Source organism: Channa argus, chromosome 5 (assembly GCF_033026475.1).
Source record: "Channa argus isolate prfri chromosome 5, Channa argus male v1.0, whole genome shotgun sequence".
Classification (NCBI taxonomy): domain Eukaryota; kingdom Metazoa; phylum Chordata; class Actinopteri; order Anabantiformes; family Channidae; genus Channa; species Channa argus.
The window spans coordinates 26,937,023-26,961,711 of record NC_090201.1 but is presented as its reverse complement, the minus strand read 5'-3'; the positions used below and the strand labels follow the sequence as shown (position 1 = coordinate 26,961,711).

General features: G+C 40.9%; 1 protein-coding gene and 1 long non-coding RNA gene across 4 annotated transcripts; one reads left to right on the top strand and one right to left on the bottom strand.

The window, feature by feature from the left end:
* Window positions 1-232: 232 nt before the first annotated feature.
* rbl1 (retinoblastoma-like 1 (p107)) lies at window positions 233-15,326 on the top strand. 2 transcript variants are annotated; one of them, XM_067505499.1, is made up of 22 exons: window positions 233-515; window positions 2,387-2,520; window positions 3,837-4,040; window positions 4,270-4,334; window positions 4,478-4,606; window positions 5,100-5,263; window positions 5,376-5,440; window positions 6,541-6,715; window positions 7,348-7,514; window positions 8,531-8,643; window positions 8,727-8,830; window positions 8,932-9,069; window positions 9,312-9,476; window positions 10,156-10,300; window positions 10,386-10,607; window positions 10,789-10,982; window positions 11,774-11,950; window positions 12,075-12,146; window positions 12,243-12,330; window positions 12,928-13,076; window positions 13,173-13,337; window positions 13,454-15,326. In XM_067505499.1, exons 1-22 carry the CDS (start codon window positions 354-356, stop codon window positions 13,649-13,651), a joined length of 3,195 nt encoding a protein of 1,064 aa, XP_067361600.1. In that variant the 5' UTR covers window positions 233-353; the 3' UTR covers window positions 13,652-15,326. The 2 variants fall into 2 exon arrangements, with proteins under 2 accessions (XP_067361600.1, XP_067361601.1); XM_067505500.1 differs by having other exon boundaries at window positions 13,457-15,320.
* LOC137127929 (uncharacterized) lies at window positions 10,476-24,540 on the bottom strand. 2 transcript variants are annotated; one of them, XR_010914483.1, is made up of 5 exons: window positions 23,978-24,540; window positions 12,902-13,647; window positions 12,228-12,312; window positions 10,759-10,989; window positions 10,476-10,600 (listed from the first exon to the last, which is right to left on the bottom strand). It is a non-coding gene; the product is annotated as an uncharacterized lncRNA (long non-coding RNA). The 2 variants fall into 2 exon arrangements; XR_010914482.1 differs by having other exon boundaries at window positions 23,985-24,539.
* Window positions 24,541-24,689: the final 149 nt, after the last annotated feature.

The window sequence follows — 24,689 nt, the reverse complement described above, 5'->3', positions numbered from 1 at the left end:
TGTTATCTTTGTGAAATCCGCTGAAAATAAAAAAAAGTCCATAAATACAAAAGTTACGTAGTAACGTATGGGCGTATGAGGACGCTGTTGCTTAGTAACCGTGGGCCGATAGGAGCACGAGAGCGGTAGAAGGGGGTTGGGTAAACACATCTAGCGGCGCACGCTTTCTGATTGGCCGCCGCCGAACAGTTTTCGCGCCAACGCGCTGTATTGTGGGAATTGTGTACGGAAGTCTGCGCTTCGCGGGGGGACGGTGTTGTTTTTATGCGAGTTGTGGTTGTGTCGTGTGGTGGGGTTTAACTCCAGGAGGCTTTTATAAACTTGACCGAAACTGTAACTGTACGTTTGGACGAATGCGGGGCGAAGAGTCGTCGGATTCCGAGTCTGGTAGAATGGAGGAGAGTTCAGTCCGGAGGAGTTTGGAGGCGTTGTGTCAGGAGCTGAACATGGACGAGCAGACGGCCACTGAAGCCATGGAGAACTTCATTGCCATATGGAATACATACACTTTGGAGGTAAATAAAGTCATGTGAATGACGTCTGTCTTTATTATCAGGTCTGCTGTTAAACCCACGTCTTCATAAACCCTAAAATGTTAGTGAACTGTGTGTAAAACTGCCAAAACTTTAGTTCAGTGTGGAACTGAGTTAAAGGGCTTCAACCAGCCATTGTTTTCCTAATTAACGTTATCTCACTAACCCGCTTGAAAATCCTAATCACACAGTTCCCATAAAGCGACTCTGCAAAAAATATGTTATCTGTAATAATCAGCGGTTCACAGAGAAGCTTGTCTGTTACGATTCTGTCACACTACTACGTCTTTCTACGCCCAAAGTAATAACTCTTTTATGACGAGTGAGTGAACGTTTTAGTAAAATGCAACTGAAACATTAGTTGATTATTGAGATGAGAAAAAAACATTTAAATATATATGATGTTATTTACAAAAGCTTTGTAAGCTGAATATTTACTTTGGTCAATAAAAAAGTATATTTGAAAATGTAATCAACAGCTCGCTGAACTCACTTGATATAACTAAGGACTAATAGATGATGAAATATTGCTTGCAATAATATGCATAACTTTAAACACAACTTTTCAAATAGGACCTCAGGTCATTGTCGTTATTGATACGTTTGTTTTTAAGTTATCCATTAATTGATTGGTCTATTGAATGTTAAAAAAATTGTCAGTAATCTTTTTGCAAAACTCTAGGTGAAGTTTTCAAAAATCCTTGTTTGGCGAATAGTAGAAAATCCGCAGTTATTCGGTTTCATTGTATAAAATACATCAACATCTGATGTTGAGGAAGATCGAAGAAGAGGTTGGTTTATTTTTATGCTTGATAACAAATTGAGTTATGAGAGTTTTCATCTGAATGACTATTTTGTCTCTGTACTGAGGGGGAAAAGGGGCTTTAAGTGGAAAAAATCCAGATCGAAACATTTCAGTGTCCCAGCTGAATAAGGTAAAAAGTCACGGCCTCAAATTCATTTCACCTTAAATATTTTTGAGGATGATACTACTTCTGAGTTACATAATGCACTGTGAATGTCAAAAATGAAATGTTGCTTCCTTATATGCTTGGTTGGGCAAACTTCAAAGCCACCTTGGCCTTAAAACCTTTCAAAGGCAAAAACTTTAAAGGCAGTTATGTGTCATCATTGATGATGTGATCAAAGCAATATTTTTTAAAACTATACAAATCTTGAAAAGTATAAAAGATAATAAAAAGCTGTATACGATCTATCAAACGGTGTTTAATTAAAGTAATGAATCCTAGTAATGATGGATTTTAACTCACCTTATTTTGTTTCTGTGTCATTGTGCTAAGGCAAGAAGTTAGAAAGTATTTGAAAATGACATTAGAGCTGCAGCTCTAATATCTTCTTTGAAAAGGAACAAGTACAAACTAGATAAACGTGTGTTATAGAGCCTGCGGCTGTTGTGTGACAAATAAGTTAATATCCAGATTTTTTTTTCTGTAATTACTGATGAATTGCTTTGTCTATAGACTATTTGTGCCATATTCACATCAGTCTAAAACTCAGATATTCAGTTATTAATGACATAATACAGAGAAAGGATCCATGCACAAAATATTTACACAAGATTGCAATCTTGAAAGGTGAATGAGTAACTACCTCTGTTTGTTGCTTGTTAAATTAATTAACATTGTTATCTGTTCTATGGTGACTTTTACTCCTGAAAGGCAAATTTGACATCCTACTAATGACATTAAAATGATGTACATGATTCTTCTAGGACATGTTCATCACGTTGTATGTTGCTGTTTTGCCTTGGTGCGTGTTGAAGCGGGTCGGTGATGATGACGACATTATTGCTGTGGCGGTGTTTAAATGACGTGTTGCTGTGTTCTTCACAGGGTGACGTGGTCCACTGGTTGGCCTGTGCTCTCTATGCAGCCTGCAGGAAGGGATCCACTCCCACTGTGGGTAAAGGCCTGATGGAGGGAAACTGTGTCTCTCTCACCAGGATCCTTCGCTCCTCCAAACTCAGGTGCGTTGCCGTTGGTTCTGTAGTACTTGGCAGCCAAGTGCAATAACATCTGGCAAGACCGCACTGTATAACCCCAGGGCAGAGTTGATCTAAAAAAGATCTGATAAATTCCTGGTAAAGACTGGAAACTTGGAGTGACCTGAAATCTGAGGACTCTGGTTGAATGTATTCTGGACTGCAGTCAAACACAAAATATAATAATATCACCCAGAAGCAAACGTGTTTAATTCAGACTCCATAAAAGCACCATATCTGAAACACTGCTAGAAAGAAAAGCACTGTAGTCTTTTCAACAGGAATTAATTTAAAAGGAGCTTTGAATGAGATTTCGACCTCTAGTAGCAGATTGTATGTGGTGGAGCCCTGGTTTGTTTGTGCTGTGCATATGCACAAGGACACACGTGAGTGACACATTACACATTCTTGCCCTTATCATTCGTTTTTATTTTATTTTTTTACTAGTTGTGATAATGCACAGCCATCCATCCACTGTCATGAGTGAGAGGTGGGGTACACCCTGGAAGGGTCTCCAGTCTAACTTAGGGCCAAGCACAGAGAGACATACACAGACAGACAACAATTCATGCTCACATTCGCACCTACAGGGGACATGGACTGCAGATGCTCTATTTAATCTATTTAAATTGTAATTATAGGTCTGAAAATGCAGACGAGCATTTCACACTTAGGAAATGTTTGTTTTTCATCTAAAAACTAAAGTAGCTGTGCATTTTAATGAATCCTATTATTAGAGAACCTTGTTAATGCCTATGCAATTTCTGCTGTTGTGCACATTTTCAAATTTCAGAAACACTCGCTCACAAATGTCCCTGCAAAAACATTCTCCCTTATGAGGAATATCACACACAATTTGCAACCAACAGGGACATGTGCTGGGAGCTCTGGCTCCATTCTCACTCTGAAAAATGTGTTACTATTAAACTTCTTTAATCGTCCAATGAAAAAATTCCTTTAGCGGTAGCCAGTGTTAATGAAACTTGACAATTCTGGTAAAACATATCTGTCTAATGTTATGACTTCATGCTCATGTTTTCCTCCTTGGAAAATCTGCATTTAAGTTGTACATTATGATAATTGGGTTATTTTCAGTTACATTAATATTAATACTAATATATATACTTGTTAATACTTGTAAGTTCTGCATTAATAAGCATCATCTTTCTTTTTCTTTTCTTCTACTCCTTCATTTTGAAACAAACCTCAAGCTTTGTTTAATTTTTTTTGACCATCGCGATCATTCACATCATGGTTTTCGCACGTTGCTCCCTAACGCCTTTTTTTACCGTCCTCCCCAGTCTGATCCAGTTCTTCTCTAAGATAAGGAAATGGGCCGACATGTCCAACCTGTCACAGGACTTCAGGCTGCGCATGGAGCGGCTGGAGCGCAACTTTGAGGTTTCCACGGTGATTTTCCGCAAGTTTGAGCCCATCTTCATGGACATGTTTCAGAATCCCCAGGGAGGCGAACCACCGCGGCAGCCTCGCAGCAGGAAACACAGGCAGGACACATATACGTGCACACACACACTTAATGCCTGTGTTATTTCCCATTTTATTTTTTCTCCAATTTGTACTGTTTTGTTCCTGTCAGATAAAGTTCTTGTCTTTTTATGACCACAGCCCTGAGCTGGAAACACAAGTAGAGATTTTATTCTCTCTGTCACATTTAGTCTCGGTCACCCAGCCCCCGTCTAACTAACACAGTGTGTTTGTTCTCTGACTCTGCAGGCGGCTTCCCTGTCACATCAGCGATTTGTTCAAGTTCTGCTGGACTCTTTTTGTCTACACCAAAGGTACAAAACAAAATGCCGATCAGCTAAAAACTGAGTCAAACTACGTTTCCAACTAATATTTAATAAATGGGTTAGTAACTATTGTATACTAGTGCATAGCAAGTGACCCACGATAAACTCTGTGTGTGTGTGTGTGTGTGTAGCTAACTTCCGTATGATCGGTGATGACCTGGTGAACTCATACCACCTGCTGCTCTGCTGTCTGGACCTGGTGTTTGGCAATGCGCTGCTCTGCGCCAACCGGAAGGACCTAATCAACCCAGCATTCAGAGGTGTGTGTGTGTGTGTGTGTGTGTGTGTGTGTGTGTGTGTGTGTGTGTGTGTGTGTGTGTGTGTGTGTGTGTGTGTGTGTGTGTGTGTGTGTGTGTGTGTGTGTGTGTGTGTGTGTGTGTGTGTGTGTGTGTGTGTGTGTGTGTGTGTGTGTGTGCGCACAGATTCAGAGTCCAGTTTCTGCAAGACATGTTTATTTGTCACAAACAGAACTAACGTCAGTGGCCAAGTGAATCAAATTGTCAAATCTCAGTCACTTTGGGATGTGGGCCACAAGAAAATATTCATATCTGATCTCTGGCTCTGTGGCCAGTGACCTTTATGCACCTTTACACAAGTTAATTAGGCAATTATTTATTAAATAATTAATGAATTGCATAAGATGACATATTAACATTAGCTATCAAAGGCCAATGAATAAGATGTCATTAATGCTGATAATGTCCAGACACATGTTCTCACACCATGTGTGGTGCTGTGTACTACGGTGCGTAGGTCTGCCTGCTGTATACGCAGCTGATGGTCACCTCTCACAAGATGAGCCCCCTCCGTGCGTGTTGGACAGATTGTGTGAGCTGCACGATGGCCTGGTGGTGGAGGCCAAAGGCATCAAACAGCACTACTTCAAGCCATACATACAGAAGCTGTTCCAGAGACAGGTACACCCACTCTGTAGCACGCACATATGTTTATTCTTATTTCTCTCCTCTATTGTTTAAAGTTCATTCAATATCCTCCCCTTGTCTGTTACAATCTGCTCTCCATTATTAGATCCTGAAAGGCAACGAGGAGCATTTGACAGAAATGTTGGATCCGCAGACCTTCATTGATAACAAGTAAGCTGATCAGGAGTGTTATGACACTGGAATTGTAAAGCAAAGGGTTACGTCTCTATCTACGTCCGTTCGCCTTAAAGAACAGAAGTATACGATCAAGTCATCTCATTGGGGATAAGCCGTCGGTATAACATGCTTTTTAGATCCTTACTGAAGGCTTTATGCACCGTTCCCCTGCCTGCTTTTTTGCACTGGGAAGAAGTAAAAGTGACATTTAGGTCACAGATAAAAAAAAAAACAGGGGCTTTAAATCTATAATGTTTGAACTACATGAGCAGTACTTGCCACTTGGACTCTAATTCTGAGTAATACCACAAGTTTATACTACAAACATGAGGTTATTAATGAGGTGAGGTAAAAGTAAAAAGAAAAGCCCAAAATACCTGCATTGACAGACTCCAGCTGTGGAAGTTGGAAGGGATGTAGCTTAGCCAGAGACTGCATCAGATGGCTGCACTGGGCGGTGGAAGAGACACATTTATGAAGAAAATTATACAAAATATTTTAAAACTTGTGTTTTTATTTTCACCATTAATGTTGCCCATTCTGTGAGTGCGTCTTTCCACTATAGATCCGCCCACATTCTAGGTGTTAAAGATGTGTTTAAGGAAAAATAATATCATGTTTCGTATTAGTTACATTATCTGAGAATATAGGAAAGCAATATGCAATTGAGTGTGAAATCTAAAAAGGCTTTGGTGCAGTTAATGACTGATGGTGCTGTGAGTCACTGGGACAATGCAGTTTGTGAGAGGACAGGAGCAGGACGCATTGCGAATCCCACGTCTTTGTTAATGATAATAATGTTGGGAGGGTATTTTTAAAATCCTATTTGCAAAATGAGAATCAGCAGCACATCTTCTTAGAGCGTCCTTCCGGGAAGATCGATTGTTCTTTACTACAGCGAAAGAAAATGTGAATTACTGCACATTTCCATCCCCTATGGTTATGTGGGAATAAGGCTTTGGTGCATTGAGATAAACAGTTGATGGCATTTTCCAGTCACTGCAATTAAACCACTGCAGAAGGAGAGAGAGTGTGTGTTTAAGATGTATCACAGTGTGTAACTGTATTTGTGTGTGCGTGTGTGTTCCCCACAGTAAAGCCATAAACAGGGAGTATGAGGAATATGTGTTGACTGTAGGAGACTTTGATGAACGCGTGTTTCTTGGAGCCGACGCGGACGAGGAAATCGGGACTCCGAGGAAGATCGTTCAGGAACAGTCAGCCAGACAGATAACCAGTCAGAACCAGCTGCAACAACATGTAGAGAAGGTACACGCAGATCCACCAGAGACCACACACACACCGAAGGTACACCAACACACGAGCAGTTATGGGACCCCACTGTCCAAATTAGGTTTATCTTGTCTTTGCTTCTCGTCCTCCCCGTTTACATAAATGATGGGGTCTGACTGCTTGGAACTTCTCTCAAAGTAATGCAACCCATTGCACCATCACTCTGTTTTAGTTGGTAAGGCATGGACCACAGGCTCGACCCCTGTCTATGTCGAAATGTCCTTGGGCAAGACGCTGAACCCCATGTTGCACCCGGTGGGTCATGTGAGCACCTTGCATAGCAGCCACTGCAATCGGTGTGTGAATGAGAAGTAACATTGTAAAGCACTTTATAAGAGGCCATTTCCCATTTATAATTCTGAGAATCTGACTAAACTGAAAGTCGCATTTTTTCCTCGGCTGTTGTGACTGGACCAGTCATTGGCTTTATGCTGTGTTTTATATTAAGAAAGCAGCTCCATGTAGCAAAATGCTGCTTTTAGTTTACCAACGGACCCGACATCGCCCTGAACTTACTTTTTGCAGGGTGGGATGTGGGATAAATTATACAAAATATTATACAAAAGAGCACATTGGATTGTAGTGATAACCTCGGTGTCTTTTTGCAGTCGGGTTCTCTGGCTCCATCCACCCCTCTGACAGGACGACTTTACCTGAAGGAGAAGGACTTGCTCGTCACACCTGTCTCGTCGGCGACACAGAGCGTCAGGCGGCTGCAGAGCATGGTGGCCAGACTACGGACGGCCCCAAGTGACCAGCTGATGCAGATCTTCAAGTCAGTTCCTCTTCCACATCTTCTTTCTGCATTTCATTTTTGATGTGGGTGACGTGAAGAGAGTGAAAAATAGACTGAATGAGACTTGTACGTTAGAAAACAAGTCATTTCTAAAGTTTAGCTCTCAGAGGACCATGTTTGGTCTCATACATTAGATGATCACGGTTGAGTTTTTTTTTCTCAGTCACGTCATCTTACTTCCTACTTGTGTGACACATCGACGTATAGATGTATTTATAAGTGAATTCATGTATATACGTTGATTATTTATTTATTATATTATATATTTATTATATATTTATGCGCCTACTTACATACATATGTCGATGTGTCCTCCTACCCATAATTTGGACATCACACGCTTGTATAGAAGAATTGTAAAAACTATAATCATCCTACGTTCTTTGAGCATGAGACATTGAAAGTTAAAAACCAATACACAACCATGAAAAGACACATTGAACACAGGTTGAGGTAAAACTTGAATACGTGAAACATTTTAGTTTAGTTTAAATGCTATGCTGAAATTTTCAGCATCAGATTTCTAGATCACTGCGTATTCACAATTATGTCTTAATATTTAGTGTATTCAGCTCTGTTTTAGGATACAGCAGTAAAAATTTTTTGTTACATAAGAAAAACCTCCTGTCTGCACTTCAGGTCAACAGCAGCACAAAAAACTGCCTCCAAGAATGAACCCACTCCTGAGTCTGAACACAAACTGAACATGATATTTCCGTAGCCGGTTATGTTGATGCGTAGCACAACCCCTAAAACAAAGCTGATCCTCAGAGTGTTGAGCAAATCTGACCAAAGTATCTGAACTAGCTTTTAATTTTACATGTCCCATCCTGTTCTCACAACACTGATTTCTAAAATGTGGGTTACAAACAGTAGTGTGCTCGTTTTAATATTGCTAGTGTATTATTGTACATGCGTAAAACTATAAGACTTAACAACAGTAGAAACCTCCAAGCTGTTTGACGTTAACACAGTGTCCTCTGCTGTTTCCCAAGGTCGTGCTCCCGAGATCCCACAGATTCCATTCTGGCTAGAGTGAAGACGCTGGGACAAACCTTCAAAGAACTTTATAGTAATGACTCAGAGGACACACCTGGTTCTCATATAGGTACAACATAGTCAAGTGAAGAATGTTAGTATGACACAGTTAGTTAACGGCGTGATCTGCAGTAATTTATAATCTTGTTTCAGATTTTGCAGAGAACCGACTGAAGCTGGCAGAGATCCTCTACTACAAGATCCTAGAGAACGTCATGGTTCAGGAGACCAAGCGGCTGCAGGGCAAAGACATGAGTGTAAGCAAAAGACAGTGTGTTTTATATGTTTTAATAACTGTTTATTTTCATATTGTTGCCTTTAGCTGTGACTGGGTGCACATCTGTGTTTGTGTTGTCAGGTGTTGCTGGAGCAGGATATCTTCCACTGTTCCCTGATGGCATGTTGTCTAGAGGTGGTGTTGTTCTCCTACAGCTCCCAGAGGACTTTCCCCTGGATCATCAACATCTTCAAATTAGCTCCGTTTTACTTCTTTAAGGTAGCGCACACACACAAAAAAAAAATCACATCTGTCATCAAATTTCACCGTTTTGCTCATTTAAGACTTTTTCAATCCCACATTTGTAGCAGGAAATGTTTACATGAAAACATTAAATTTTTTATGTCTTTGCATTTAAAAGGAACAATGTATTTCACAATGGAGTTATTGTATCAATGGCTTCAAAGCACATTCAAAACCTTTGCACTGTACTATATATTTTTTTTTTTTATTGTGTGCAGGTGATTGAGGTGTTTATTCGCTCAGAGGAGGGTCTGTCCAGAGACATGGTGAAGCATTTGAACTCGATCGAGGAGCAGGTTCTGGAGAGCAGAGCGTGGACTGCAGACTCTGCCCTGTGGAGCGCAATGCAGGCAGCTGGGAACAAGGTCCCCACAGTGGAAGAGGTCAGCGGGACACACGTATACACAAATACTGTTACGAGGGATAGAAAATTTTAACCATTGTTTGCAGTAAAACCTGGTTAAATTAGACGTTTTTAGTGATGACGCCTCACGTAGTGGATGTCACATTTCCCTAACTGTGCTGGTGCATTGGCTAATAGGAAAATCTGCTTGGATCACAGAAAACATGAGAAGTTTATATATTCCAATAACTTTGAATATAACCAAACAATGTGACTAATATAATCAGAAATCTGTACAATAATCGTTTTGGGGGATGAAGTGAAATTTGTGTTAGTGTAAGTTATTAAAAATAAGTGAAAGTGGGAGAAAAGTTTTTGTAGCATGTTGGGGCCAAGGTCATGTTTGAGACCAGGTCTCCTGCTTTGGAAAAAACTCCAGGCAGGAGAACAAAAAACATTTTAAAGTAAGTGCTTTATTATAGCCTTCAGCAGTAAATAAGCAAGAAACTAGTTACTCAAGTTTCTCCACACTGACCTCTGGTTTTATATCTAATAAACACAGTTTACCTCATCTGTGATGAGCCACTGTGTGGCTGACAGTCCTGCTGCTGAAGTACTTGTACTCGGTTTTCTCTCGAGTCTTTGCCTTTTAGCTGCTTTCTGTTGCTCCATCTTAATCCCCATGTGTAATCAACTTTCTTCCTTTCCTCCTCCGCCAGGTGAATTTTTCCTCCTGTCTCGACAGCGGTTCAAGTACAGGTTCCACAAATGGAGTTCAGTCCCACCTGCCTCTGGTCGCCCTCTCCCCAATCATTCACCCACGCATCAGAGAGTTCAGATCAGGCCTGGGCAGTGCCCGCAAAGGTGTGTTTTAATTGGCGTGTGTTCAGTTTAGTCGTTTGTAAATGCCGGTTGCATATGCGCTGATTTATCTTAATTCCAATTCTAGAGGTCCCCCCGTCTCCGCTGTCGGTCCATGACAGGTACAGCTCCCCAGCAGCTGGCAGTGCCAAACGCCGTCTTTTTGACGATGCTCCGAGTCAGACTTTAGGAGGGAACTCCGGTATGAGCCCGGTGTCGTCTCCGGCAAAAATGCTGACATTTGGCTCAAGCAGCACCCTGAAGATTGGAGGCCAGAGCACACAGACCATCCTGAGTATCCCACTGCAAGGTAACCAACATGTAGAAGGCACAGAAAGACACACTAGCTTAACCGTGACATGAATTAGTTATTCAGCTGTTTCTATTCTAATAACACACATATGAACACCACAACTGATTATATGAATAGAAAAAACCAACAACACTCTGCTTGTGCTTACTGCCAGTTGTGTCTGTGTGAATTTCTGCAGGTGTGAATAACGATCGCACCATTACACTGATTCCGGTTCAGCCGTACAACTCCTCCGGTACAGTCAATGCTCAATTCCTGCTGACCGCCTCCCCAAGCAGAGCTGCTACCGCCACTGTACCCGCGACCTCTGACCCCCAGACTGGAAGCGGCCGGCCACGGCGCACTGGATCGCTTGCTCTGTTCTTCAGGAAGGTACGAGCTGTAAAATGACGGTGTTTAGATGTTAGAACATGTGGTCATTTAAACATCAGTGTGGGTGTAATTTGGTTCAAGCACTTTCAATCATTCACTAAGGTTTCTTGTAAGACTGTCCCAGAAAAACCTTGTTTTCCAACCACAAACAAAAAAAAAGTTTACCAATGCCATCCTCACAGTTTCAGGTACTGGTTTCTGGGGACCATTGTATAATCTGAGCAAAGATTTAAGACACAAACAATAGTTTGCATCACGTGGATTTTGCATTGGTTTTTACTCTGGATGCACTTCCTGCCCTAACTTCCTGTTCCCTTTCATCTGGGCTTGAGACCTGTCCAAGGTGGTCGAGCTGGGCAATACTTGGTGGGGTGGGATTGGAAACCCGTGGCTCTACCACTGATCAGGATCAGGATCAGGATCAGGACCAGCCCCCCCTCCCCCTCCCCCTATTTTGTTTCTCACCTTAACATCACACATCAGGTTTCAGAAATAAAACAAAATGTGTGCTTGGGTGCTTTTATTGAAAGTGACTTTAAGAGTGAAGTCAAGGAGCAGATGTTAAAGCTAAGTGCCACTACTTTCAAAAATAAAAAGCATTTAATTGTTTATAGGAAATTTAGTTTACTTGGCTTTTTTCGAAATTGTAAATCACTTTATGTGTGTAATGAGGTAGAAATTTGATCCTGAAATTGGTGTGGTGTGATGACAGGAATGTTCCACTGAACTTGGGTTTTCCTGCTAATAAAAGGTTTCAGTTCTCTGACCAACTTCTCTCTCTCTGTTTCCAGGTGTATCACCTGGCCAGCGTGCGTCTGAGGGATTTGTGCGCTAGGCTGGACATCTCCTCTGAGCTGCGAGGGAAAATCTGGACGTGTTTCGAACACTGTCTTGTTCACTGCACGGATCTGATGAAGGACAGACACCTCGACCAGCTGCTGCTGTGCAGCTTTTACATTATTTCCAAAGTAATGGAGCTTGTTGAGTCACATCTAATGAAGTATATTGGTTTTGATTGTTCCCGGTAGCTTATCAGGGTCTTTAAAATCCTGCTCATCTTTGGAGGGTGATTCCATCTTTCTCGCTTTGCAGATCACCAAAGAGACTCACAGCTTCCAGGACATCATGAAGTGTTATCGCAGCCAACCACAGGCCAGCAGCCATGTGAGACACACACACACATCACTGAATGTTGTTATATAAAATACAAAATTTTACAGAACAAAAACCCTTTTATGAAGTTACCTTTGTGTTGTGCAGGTGTATCGTAGCGTTTTACTTCGCCGCACTCCGAGAGAAGCAGTGGCTGACGAGAACATGGAGGTGGATCCTGTTTCAGGCAGCGAGTGTAAGATCACAGATGTAGACATCTTAATACTATTTGTTACTTATGATAAAAACATTTGTACTAGCTGAATGTGAATTATTATTGTGTTAGTTTTAGGGTTAAGCTTGTCCCTTTATGACATTTCAGGGGACGGGGATGTGAATGTCTAATGTAACATCATCATAATGCACAGTCAGCTGGTACAAAAGTTCTCTCATCATCAGAAGTCACAAAAATGGTCGAAAAAAAAAAGTTTATAGTAAAATCATTTAAATTGCATTGGTGCAAGCATTTAAATCCACCTTGATAAATTTATATAAAAATTTATTTTGATTTCTGATGATGGGATATTTGGACTAGCTCATCATTTATTGATTCTGATTTTATTTTTTGCCATAGTAAGCTCCATTGCAGCTTCATTACTTTGTGTCTAGTTAATGTTGAGTTTCAACTGTTTTTCTTTATATAAAAAAAAAAAGTAATTTCAAATAAATTTTAATTTGACTAATTAATAAAATAATAATTTATTAGAGTGGCAAAAGTAAAAGCTGAATTTACTTCACGATGATATGAGGTGGACAACATTACTTACAGTAATTGATCCATGTGGTCCTACAGCTGCAGAGAAAACCAATCAGGCCCCAGGAGACACCAACTCTGACCAATCAGGGGATGAGGAACGTGGCGACCTCATCCAGTTTTACAACAACGTCTTTGTCCTGAGGATGAAGAGCTTCGCGCTGCGATACGCCACCCACGATAGCCGGGTATGACAGGATGGCAGAGGGGGAAAAATGTTCAGTAAAAGTTCGTACAGCTGGATTGAATAAAAACATGATCTGATCTCCTTTTTATTCCTGCAGGCCGATGCTCCTCCCCTCTCCCCGTTCCCATCAGTCCGGGCTCAGCCCCTCTCTCCTCGTCGAGTCTCTCAGAGACATTCCTTGTATGTGTCCCCTCACAAGAACTCTGCCGGCTGCCTCACGCCAAACTCCTACACGTACAGGATTAACAGCAGCCCGTCCAAGGCAAGAACCCGCACACGCAGACTAAAGTTCCTCAAGTGAATCGATATTGTACGTTTCTCACTGAAACTGGTCTGTCTGCTGTTTTTTCACTGTTCCTTTTCGTTGCTTCCTTCCAGCAGGAGTTATCGGACATCAACCGGATGATCAGACAGGGCTGTGTGAGCAGGAAACGAGCCTTCACCATGGAGGGGGACGTGATGATGTCTTCAGCGTGCGACTCCCCCAGCAAGAGAATGTGCCCAGAGAATGGCAATAGTCCAGATGTGCTGTTGAAACGTCTGCAGGACGTTGTGTCCGAGCGCCAGAGTCACTAAAGAAGACACAGACATTAGAGTAATGAATTATTCTCATTACTGAACGTTGCTCATCAGAGAAATGTTTGTTTTTCTCCCCAGAAACTTTGAGTCACTGTATGACTTTAGTGTCATAAGACCTGTGCTCCGAATAATGGCCGACAGGATTCATGCCGTTCTGTTTTATACATGTAATTCCACCGATAGGGTTTTAACAACCCTGACTTCAGTAATTTTATGTCAATAATCTCATCAACACGCCACGTCAGCGCTATTAACAGAGGATGGAAGTGTCAGTTATGGACATGTTTGACTTTTATTACCTTCATACCTGAAAGCCTCCACGGTTTTACAAGTAGCTCAGGTAAACTAGTTTCCAAGGCCAAATGGATCATGAATCATCTCCTTTTCTGCTGTCCGGCATCTGGGAGCCATGCTGCTGACTGACATTTCATTTTTGGTGAATGGACATAATAAAAAGCTGAGCTGAAGAGCATCGGTTTAAAGCAGTGAGTTTACATAGGGTTTTGCAACATACAGGAAAACTCCAACAAACACGCCAAAGGCAAAACCAACATTTGACGGCACAAAATGAAACAAATACTCATTTTGCTTCCATTAAACTCATGTTTGCCATAACCAGTTTAAGTCCATTGCACAAGACTTTGCATCTCACCCCTGAAGAAGCCCCTCTTTAAAAAAGGTAACACACACACACACCGACTATTGCTTGAAGAAAGTGTTTATTACATAATTTTTTTTTTTTTCTTGCCGTTTATACTGGGCACTAACAAAAAAAAAAAAAAAAAAAAAAAAAAAAAATCACTGCAAAGCTCACACAGTTTAGTGCAGCAACTCACAGTGAGCCCATTTTTTGTCGGTGGTCATTACTGAGGTGGTGGTGTCACACTGGACTACAGTGTTTTAAATTGTGTTTCTTTTCACTAATGCAGACCAACTTCAACTCCAGCGTCTGTGACAAACGTAATTAAAGGGATTCATGTCACAGAATCTCAAAACCAGCACATTAAAAATAATACAACACATAAAAATAGAAAAAAAAACTCAAAGTCATTTGTCAAAGGTTTCTTTATCCATATATAGCAAATCGTCTCTTTGTACGTTGTCTAGTGTTTAACACGTCTTTCACTGTAGTAACTGCAAAGTCTTCTAGTTTTATTGTTTATTTTTTTTTAAGTGTTCTAATGTGTTTTACTGTTTCCTTTAATCATTGTTTGTGGTGTTGGACAATTTAATGTTGTAATAATGCGAACGAGTGCATCAGAAGCAGCATTTTTGTGCCCAAGTGTGTAGTATCTACACTTCGTTTTAACTGAATTGAACATTTTGTCAGATATACGTTCACACAACAGTACAGATGTGAGAAAACATTAAACAGCGTACGGTTTTGTTCCGATCTAGTTTGCTAAAAGCTCACTGGAAAGAGTGGATAATTTAACTGCTTGTAAAATATGAAACGTGTTGATTCAACACATTTAAAATAAAATAATGAATAACAGTGTTTAAGCAGAACACAAAGTTGTGTGACTCTGTATTTTCTACAAACTGTTTTGTACAATAAAGCCACTTTTAGCACAGTTTGGGTTTATTAGTTATCGTTTCATTTCTCTCTGGAGTCACAGTGGGGCCACACAAAAGCAGATTGATTCCAGATCCATGCTACAATACTCTGCATATCAAAATACAAATCTACCAGACAATTGTACAGTTTTCACACATCTAAGGATTAAAAATTATTATTTTCATTGTCTTTTACATAGCGGTGGGGTGACACGTTGATGTAATCGATTACAGATAAATATTGATGCATCACAAGCAGGACTCCAAACTAATGGTGTCCCATTGTCCCGGGGACAGTAACAATTGCACCTAAAAGATCACGATCTGGGACAATGAAAGAAGCTGACAGTGCATTTACTTGTTAAACGTTAACTAGAGCATGAAGAAATCTGTGTTCTGACATCATTTCATATGAATTCACCACTATTAGCAAATATGAAAATGAACTTGTGGGGCAGAGTCTGAGCGAGGACAGAGCTCAGCTTAGAGGGAAGAAACAGCATAGGGAGAAAAAAAATTAAAATAAATCAAACTTGCTTAATAACAGCAACTGCTTCAAGGTTTGACATGTTCACGGATGCTTTTCTGTACACTTCAGTTTGAAGTGGCAGTTAATTGAGTTACTGTTCGACCTTTACTGAGCTGTTGCTCATTTTCTCTTTTTTTTTTTTGATGGTTGTGTCTAAAAATCCCCCTGAATCAACACTTTCTGAAATACTCGGTCCAGCTACAACCACTGTGCCACATTCAAAGTCACCTTTTATTATATTATATTAGGAGAAATTTATTCCTCAAACCAAAAATAGGCATCTTAACTCATGTGTGTTCTAGTCTCTTGTAAAGCCTCTTCACAATATAATTAAAGCAAAAGCTTGTTTCATTCAAGTTGAAAAGAATGTGTTGCCATCTGTTTAATCAATTCCACAGCAGAATGTGTGAAACAGCCTGCAGAGCTCGCAGAGCACCATGTTGTTTGGTCAAGAAAGTTGGGACAGGGGCTACAAAAGGCTAAAAAAGCAATTGCTGGAGAGCAAAAACAAATAGAGCAGCATTTGACAACTAATTAGGTTAATTGGCAACAAATCGTGACGGTATAAAAAGGAGCATTTCAGAGAGGCAGAGCCTCTCAAATGTAAAGACGGGCAGAGGTTCACCAATCTGTGACAAACTGTCTCTAAAGAGTCTGAAACTATTTCAGAAAAATCTTCCTCAATATAAAATTGCGAAGACTGTGAAGATCCCACCATCTAACGTCTATAATACCATCAAAAGATTCAGAGAATCACAAGGAATCTCTGTGTGCAAGGGACAAGGCCAAAGGTCAAACATGGATGCGTGTGATCTTCAGGCCCTCAGGCAGCACTGCAGTAAAAACAGGCCTGATTCTCTACTGGACATCACTGCATGGACTCAGGAACATTCCAGAAATCACTGTACAATCCACAAATGTAAGTTAAAGCTGTATCATACAAAGAAGAGACCAGATGTGAACATGATCCAGAAACACTGCAGTGTTAAAATGGAAAACTGTTCTGTGGTCAGAGGAATCAAAATTTGAAAATGTTTTTGTTAAGGTTCTACATGTTCTACAGACTAAAGAGCAGAGGGACCATCCAGCTTGTTATCAGTGGACAGTTCTAAAGCCTGATGTATGGAGGTGCATTAGTGGCTGTGGTGTGTAAAGCCAACACATCTGGAAAGATGCCACCAATGCTGAAAAGCACACAGAGGTTTTAGAGCAACATATGCTCCCTTGCACACAAGGGATGGTCTCGCATATTTCCGCAAGACAATGCTAACAAATTCTAAAATATAGTCAATTTCTGTCACTAAACTGCTGCTCACTGGATATTTCCTCTTTTGTGAGACCGTTCTCTGTGAACCCTAGAGATGGTTGTGCACGTTTCCAGCCCATTTTGATGCTCACTTTAGCATTAATGCATTGAGTTGCTGGTCTGTGATTGGTTCATTAGTTAAGGAGCAGTTGAACAGCATCTCATTGCATGAGGCCTATAAACAGACATTAAAGTGATCATCAGAAACAAAGTCATATCAAATCATATGTGAAATTACTATGAGTCTTTATATAGTGTTTGTTAAAACTATGCTGAATTAGTTCAACTGTCTCTTTGACTGTTCTGTCCATTTGTCCTTTAGGGTTTCAGGCTCTTGTGGATCATTGACGTGTTGAACCCTCAATGTGCCAGAGAAGCCAAGCTGCAAGGAGCTGGAGGCTCAGTCCACTAGTAAGTTTTACTTCAGTGCTTGTTTATTGCTCAAAGGATGTAGGATCATATTATTTTTCACAATTATTCTCCACAATGCAGAAAGAGTGTCTCCAAACTATGGCTGGGAGGACGCGTCGACGTAAACAACATATGCACATATATCCCCTCTTAAGTTCATAAATAAATTATTGATGAATATAAATTTTTATTTTTAGTAAATATTAATTGAAAGGTAAAGAGCTCAATGGGGAAAATAGTCTATAGATTAGTCGACAACAAATAAAACATAATTAATTGTTGTTAGGTGCAGCCCTAGTTTTACCTTTATCTCAAGCCCTAAAAATGTTAAAAGGCTGATTGCTGGTCTGTGTTTTGGTAAATCTGTTTTAATATTTTGGAGAGAAACATCCTCAGCGTAGCGTTAAATCATTAGCACTGGTTTTTTTTGCCCACTTGGTGGCAAAAAGTGCAGCAAACTGTAAACTCAACATCAGCATAATCAGTTTGTTTACATACCTAGTAAAAAGATTTGAACCGCGTAGTGACAGAAGCACAAACAAATAAAAGATGGAAGTTCTGCACACTTCCTGCACATCTGCTCTTTCAAAAAGCCAATTAGAAAACTGTTTACACAATGTACCTGAGGAAGGTCAGGTTTCCTTAAGCCATGGTTACCATGGTTACAGAAAGGTGTCCCCTTTGCATGACTGTTAAGAAATAAGCTTACTCGAGAAATCCAACTGTGACCAGATTACCTACAGGTGCATGTAAATGCACTGAATGTCAAAATGTCATAATAGAATATTGTTTGTGTGTGTGCTCAGAAAAATGATGCTTCACAAACAGCCTAAACCGTTTGCTCAGAATCACTGGAGAGTGTCCTGTTGTGGAATCACACAGGAAGGTTGTGGGGGTTCCCATGCATAATGTATCGTCCTGGACCTTGAGCACTCCCTGTTACCATGGCGACCACCATGGCAACCACATCTGTTTCCCTTCGTACCCTTTGAATCTCAGCGAGTTAATGTCTCCTCGTCTTTACCTAAAAACAGTTGTTCTTGAATCTGAGTTAAAGTCTGAAAGAGGAAAACAGTGTGAAATTTCCCCTGTATGCAATTTCATTTTTAATCATTAGCATTTAGTTCATGGGTTGAGGATAAAAACTAGCAGTTTATTCTGCCATTAATCTCTAATTTGTGTTTAGACAGGTTCTAATGAACTGTCAGCATCACATTAGTTTACATAAATCACCTCTCATTTGTTATAAAGGATCTACGTAGATGAGCGAACACAAGTAACCACTGCTTCTCCACCTGCTTGTTTCCATGACGATACAACTCCTTCACTGAATAATGCGTCTCTCGGAGATGAGTCGCCCAGGAATACAAAAACACGTGGAGGTGCAAATTGATGAACAACAAAGATGATCACACTCTTCACGTAGACTTTTTTTCTGGTGTTCAAAGAAAATGTATCACAGCTCACCCCTAAGCGAGATCGGCGTAAAAATCAGTTTCAGTAAGTTTTTGTGTATCGGTTGGATTGATGGTTTAAAATGAATGTGTATTTGTCTCTAAATTATAACGATAATAAAATCTGAACATAGAATGCTAGAAAATCCAGACCATAAAGTGGCTTAAAAAAAATACTCAGGACGACAAAAAAGACCAGTCTGAATATATACAAACACACACACACACACACACAGGCAAAGTGACAATGAAGAGACTGGAAATCAGTAGAAAGACTCAAAACCACAAAAACATTTACACGAACTACACTGATGCCAACCAGAGATAATGTGACAAGTCTCCAAAAAGCCTCAGAAAGTTGGTAATGGACAGTCAGAGGGGTGAAAGGTCATTTACTTGTCTCTGCCTGGAGCTCGTTTAATCATAAGCCGTCTCTTGACGTGCGAGATGAATCGAACTCCGTCCCAGTAAAACTCTCAGTAGCTAAGCATTGTGGGGATTTCAAGAATCACATGATGCTTTACATTCTGGTGAATACAATCGTATTCTCTGTCCTGTAAAACCAACTACAATGGCCTGATCTAAAATTAGCCCGGCTGCGTATTTAGGCCACCTCAGACAAGAGGGAGAAAAGCCTCTCGGTGGTTTCTCTGCGCAGTCACTGACTCGACGCTTCCCCTGACCTCATGTCTCCGCAAAGTGAGCGGTGATAATCTGCCCGAGGCTTGGAAGGAAAATGATCCCAGCCACCGTGACATGAGATGATTCAACTTTTCACGAGCGGCTGCCTTCTACATGGATGACTTCTCAACAGCCAGCGTATGCTGCACTGAGACAGAGACTAACATGTTTGTCAAAGCCAGAAAATGTGTCTGTGATGTTTAAGGTATCACTGGTAGGTCGTTTAGGATTTTACTTTTTTTTTTCCATTTTAGCTGCCAACGGCATAAAAATCACACAGAAATGTAGTAGAATCAGCAAATACAGCCATGTTTTTAACCAAGTGTTTAAAAAAAAAACCAAAAAAAAAAAAACGCATTTTAAGCTGAATTGCCTTCAACAAAACTTTCAATCCATCTACTGAACAGATATGAGCCCTCAACTCCAACATTTGTACCGTAAAGAAACATAACTTCAGCAATTCAATTTGGTTCAATTCCTAAAAGCGCTTAGCTAAATCCTGGGAACTCACCAAGCACAAAATGATCACAAAGAGATGCACAACAAGACAGTCAAGTCCCAAAAGGTGCAAATGACAAAAACAAACCTCAGAAAAAAGATGCTTCTTTTCCTTTGGGCTGTTCCCTTTCAGGGGTCACGACAGCGAATCATCTGCCTCCATCTAACCCTGTCCTCTGCATCCTCCTCCCTCACTACATCCAGAAATCTCCTCTTTGCTCTTCCTCTAGACCTCCTGCCTGGCAGCTCCAACTTCAGCATCCTTCTACGGATATAACATGTACATGTACAAACCACCTCAATCTGGCCTCTCTGACTTTATCTCCGAAACATCTAACATGATCTGTCCCTCTGATGTCCTCATTCCTGATCCTGTCCATCCTCAAATTGATTGATTGAAAAAGCAGAATGGAACATCTGAAACAAACAAGTAACTTAAAAAATTGCACATTTACCACAGACTCAAGACCAATTCTGTGCCCAGGGGCCCGTTTCCTCATGATCTGTCCACAGATAATGTGAATACTTAGCATGTTACTATACTAACATTTAAAGTTTTTTGCTGCAATAATACCAACATACTAGATTAAAAACCTGACGTTATCATGGTGTAAGATGAAAAGTGATTTTTTTTCCTCTGAAGGACAACATTTAAATCTAATTCCAGGACATTTAGACTTAGTGGTTGAGATTTTGAAGGAATGTAACAAATGTCAAATTACTGGTGGTTCTAGACGTATAATTAAAAGATCACCACATGCTGCTGCTCCAAACATGATTCAACAGTGTGAAGCTGAGGTTTCACAGCCCATGTGATTGAGGATGTTTCCCTGCGGAAAAGAAGTGTTTGAAGCAGCAGATATTTCAGCTGTGATCAACTGGATAACGTGTGAACAAAATCAGACATTTACTCATGTGGAGTTACAAAGATACCACTGTATAAAAGATACCAACATTTGTATAAATGTTCATGTGTGCGCTACATATCTGTTGCTATGGTAACATGCATGGTTTCTGTGTGAAAATGTAAATCTTCACACACCAAGGCAGAGCATGCTTTTCTTTCCCCCTCCCCACCTCTGACGAATTCATCTTTCAAAGCTTAGACAATTTCTGCAATGAGGAGACCAAAACATCCACTATCAAATCCATTTATAAGGTTTAAAGTTTATCTTATCAGAACAATGTGTGTTTGTTTTAGATTTTAGACAGATTTGATTTCCATTCCCATCTCATGAGCTTCTACAATCTGTATCACGTTTCCAATATTGAATCAGTTGAAGCAAAATAATAAATCTCTGCTTTGCTTGCAAAAACTGACTTTACACAATTAAAACGGGGCCCTTCTCCCAAATATTCTGCTTTTCCTCACAGCGAATCATGTGCCTCCATCTAACTCTGTCCTCTGCATCCTCTTCTCTCACACCAACTAACTTCATGTCCTCTCTCACTACGTCCATAAATCTCCTCTTTGCTCTTCCTCTAGACCTCCTGCCTGGCAGCTCCAACACACCTCAATGCAACCCCCTCTGACCTTCTCTGAGGATGCTGATGGAGAAGTACAAAGCAAATACTGCATCTGTTGTCTCTTTCTAAGTATGAAACCATATTGCTGCTCACAAATGTTCACCTCTGCCCTTAGCCGAGCTTCCACTACTCTTTCCCACAACTTCATTGTTTGTCTCATCAGCTTTATTCCTCTGTAGTTGCCACAGCTCTGCTCATCTCCCTTGTTCTTAAAAATTGGTACCAGTACACTTCTCCTCCTCAGCATCCTCTCACTCTCCAAGATCTTGTTAAACAAACTAGTCAGAAACTCTACTGCCACCTCTCCTAGACCCTTCCATACCTCCACAGGTTTGTCATCAGGACCAACTGCCTTTCCACTCATCTTCTTCAACGCCCTCCTCACTTCACTCTTACTAATGGTAAATGGTCTGCACTTATAGCGCTTTTCTACCTATTGGCACTCAAAGCGCTTTACACGGCTTCTTATCTATCTAATCTTTGCTACTTCCTGCTCCACACCAGTCACCTCTTCTACTCTTCGTTCCCTTTCATTTTCCTCGTTCATCAACTCTTCAAAGTTCTCCTTCCATCTTCCCATCACACTCCTGGCACCTGTCAATACATTTCCATCCTTATCTTTAATCACACTAACCTGCTGCACATCCTTCCCATCTCTCTCTCTTTGTCTGGCCAACCTGTACAAATCCACCTCTCCCTCTTTAGTGTCCAACCTAGCATACAAGTCCTCATATGCTCTTTGTTTGGCCTCTACCTTCACTTTACGCTGTATCTCCCTGTACTCCTGTCTACTCTCTTCAGTCCTCTCAGTGTCCCACTTCTTCTTAGCTAACCTCTTTCTCTGTATACACTCCTGAACTTCCTCGTTCCACCACCAAGTCTCCTTGTCCACTTTCCTCTTTCCAGATGACACACTGAGAACCCTCCTACCTGTCTCCCTGATCACATTAGCTGTAGTGGTCCAGTCATCTGGAAGCACCTCCAAACCACCCAGAGTCTGTCTCAGCTCCTCCCTGAAAACTACACAACATTTTTCCTTTTTCAATTTCCACCACTCGCTCCTCTGCTCTGCCTTAGTCCTCTTCATCTTCCTCACCACCAGTCATAAAGCCTGTACTGTATGTGACCTTTTTTTTAATGCCAATCAATTCCTTTTTCTGCTTCTGAAAGATTAAAAGGAGGTCAGGTTCTATACTAGCTCATAGGATAAGAGACCATGTACGACCTTTACAGGTGACAATTCTGTTACAGGGTAGAGACTGAGAGGAGGACTCATACTCACTTATTAGCAATATGTACATTTAAATCCATCTGGCCTGCATATGCTTCCATCTCCAAGCACCTGGAGACCACAGACACTGGGAGAGCATGCAAACTCATAAGTCACCTTTGTGAAATGCTCTCTGGCTTTTTGCTGCTATATTTGAATTTGTGTGTGCTCCTGCTGTCTGACATAGGATTTAAACAACGTCCTAGCAACACAAAAGAAATGGAGGTCACCCATTTTAACCACTGCAGCAATGGTACACAGACCTCACTGATCACAAGATGGCGCTGCATCGCCAACAGTTAACATGATGTGATGCAATTTCACAATCGCAGTATTCAGGTCATAAATGAGGTGACAGAGAGAGATATGATCGAAAACAAAGGTCCCCGCGTGAGGTCAACACAAAAGCACTGCAGCTCATCGTTTTAGTCTCCTACCACTGGGTTTGTCCACGAACACACATCCCTGAACCACACTGTCCTCAAGGTTCACCATGAAAGAAAAGCAGGTTTTAAGACATAGAAAATGTGAATCACTAGATTGAGTTGTCCTTTTGACAGAAAACAACCTCTGATTAATTTATTCCCATTTGTTTTATAGCATTAATGTTGACACTAAAAACGTTTTACGTGTATTCAGAAGCCATGTGCTTCGCAAAACACTTGTGTGAGTGGGCTTTTTTTATTCTCCTCTTCAAGATATAGAACATCTGCTACACTTTAAAGTAGAAACTAATCTCATTACAAACATTACTAGCAGAACCATTTCTGTGCAGAACAGAGAGTCTTGATGAAAACGTTCCGATGACTGAAGATGGCAGATCAACCTGCATGTTCTGTCTCCAGTCACACACCTGCTCTCACTAAAGCCTTTCATCCGTGGGGAAAACTAATGTTTTCTGAATAGAATATAACATATGATTTATAGGCAACATAATTATGGCATCAATAAAACGCAATTTTTAAGTTGTATCAACCGCTGAAGTCCGTGACGTTGGCCCGCAGGACTCGTGCTGGGTCAAGGCTAACGCTAGCTAGCATGCGCTAACGTTGACCTGCTGGCGTCTACAATAAAAACACGGTCATCTTACTTCTTACTTGTTGTCGCAGTAAAGTGGAGCAAGTCAGCTACTGCCGAGCATCCGGCTCCATGCAGGAAGGCGTCTCTGGCCCATCGAGTGTCAGCAGACCCAGACAAAAACCCAGTCCAGTCTGTGGCGCGACCTCCATCTCGCAGTTCAACAGCAAAATTACTCACATAATTAGCACCGTGGATGCTAAAGGTTCGATGCTCATCAGTGGACTCACCAGACACAGTTCACTGACTTCCTACGTCCTGGAACGCATCAACTAATGTAGAGGTGAATCTACGTAAAGACGTCGAGTTACGTTACATAAATACGACGTTCGCGTAAAATCGCGTGTACGAGCGATTTATGTTGATGCGTCTTCCCGCCCATAGGTTGGACACACAAATTCTCTTTCTATAATTAGTTGTGCAGAAGAATGGTGAAAAATGAAATGATCCTTCTCTGTTTGAGCAGGACACATTCAAAGTTCAGTGTTACATTAAGCAATAAACCAGCAATGAAAAGACACATAACTTCCAGTGTTTTTGTCAGGTGTCATTTGTTCCGGACAGAAAGTTCTCATCGCCAGCTTCGACTGCTCCGTCTTCAGATACGTCATTAACAGTTGCACTGTTACTGTCCAAAAGTAAAAACTAACAGTCACAGAAGCAAAATGCCAGGTGCATCTATTTCAGACATCAAATCCAATCAGCATGTTCCAGCAATAATTTAC

Coding starts and splice junctions, on each gene's coding strand:
- rbl1 (XM_067505499.1), top strand. CDS start 354: ATGCGGGGCGAAGAGTCGTCGGATTCCGAGTCTGGTAGAATGGAGGAG. Junction 2,521..3,836: donor CTTCGCTCCTCCAAACTCAG/GTGCGTTGCCGT, acceptor CGTCCTCCCCAG/TCTGATCCAGTTCTTCTCTA. Junction 5,441..6,540: donor CAGACCTTCATTGATAACAA/GTAAGCTGATCA, acceptor TGTTCCCCACAG/TAAAGCCATAAACAGGGAGT.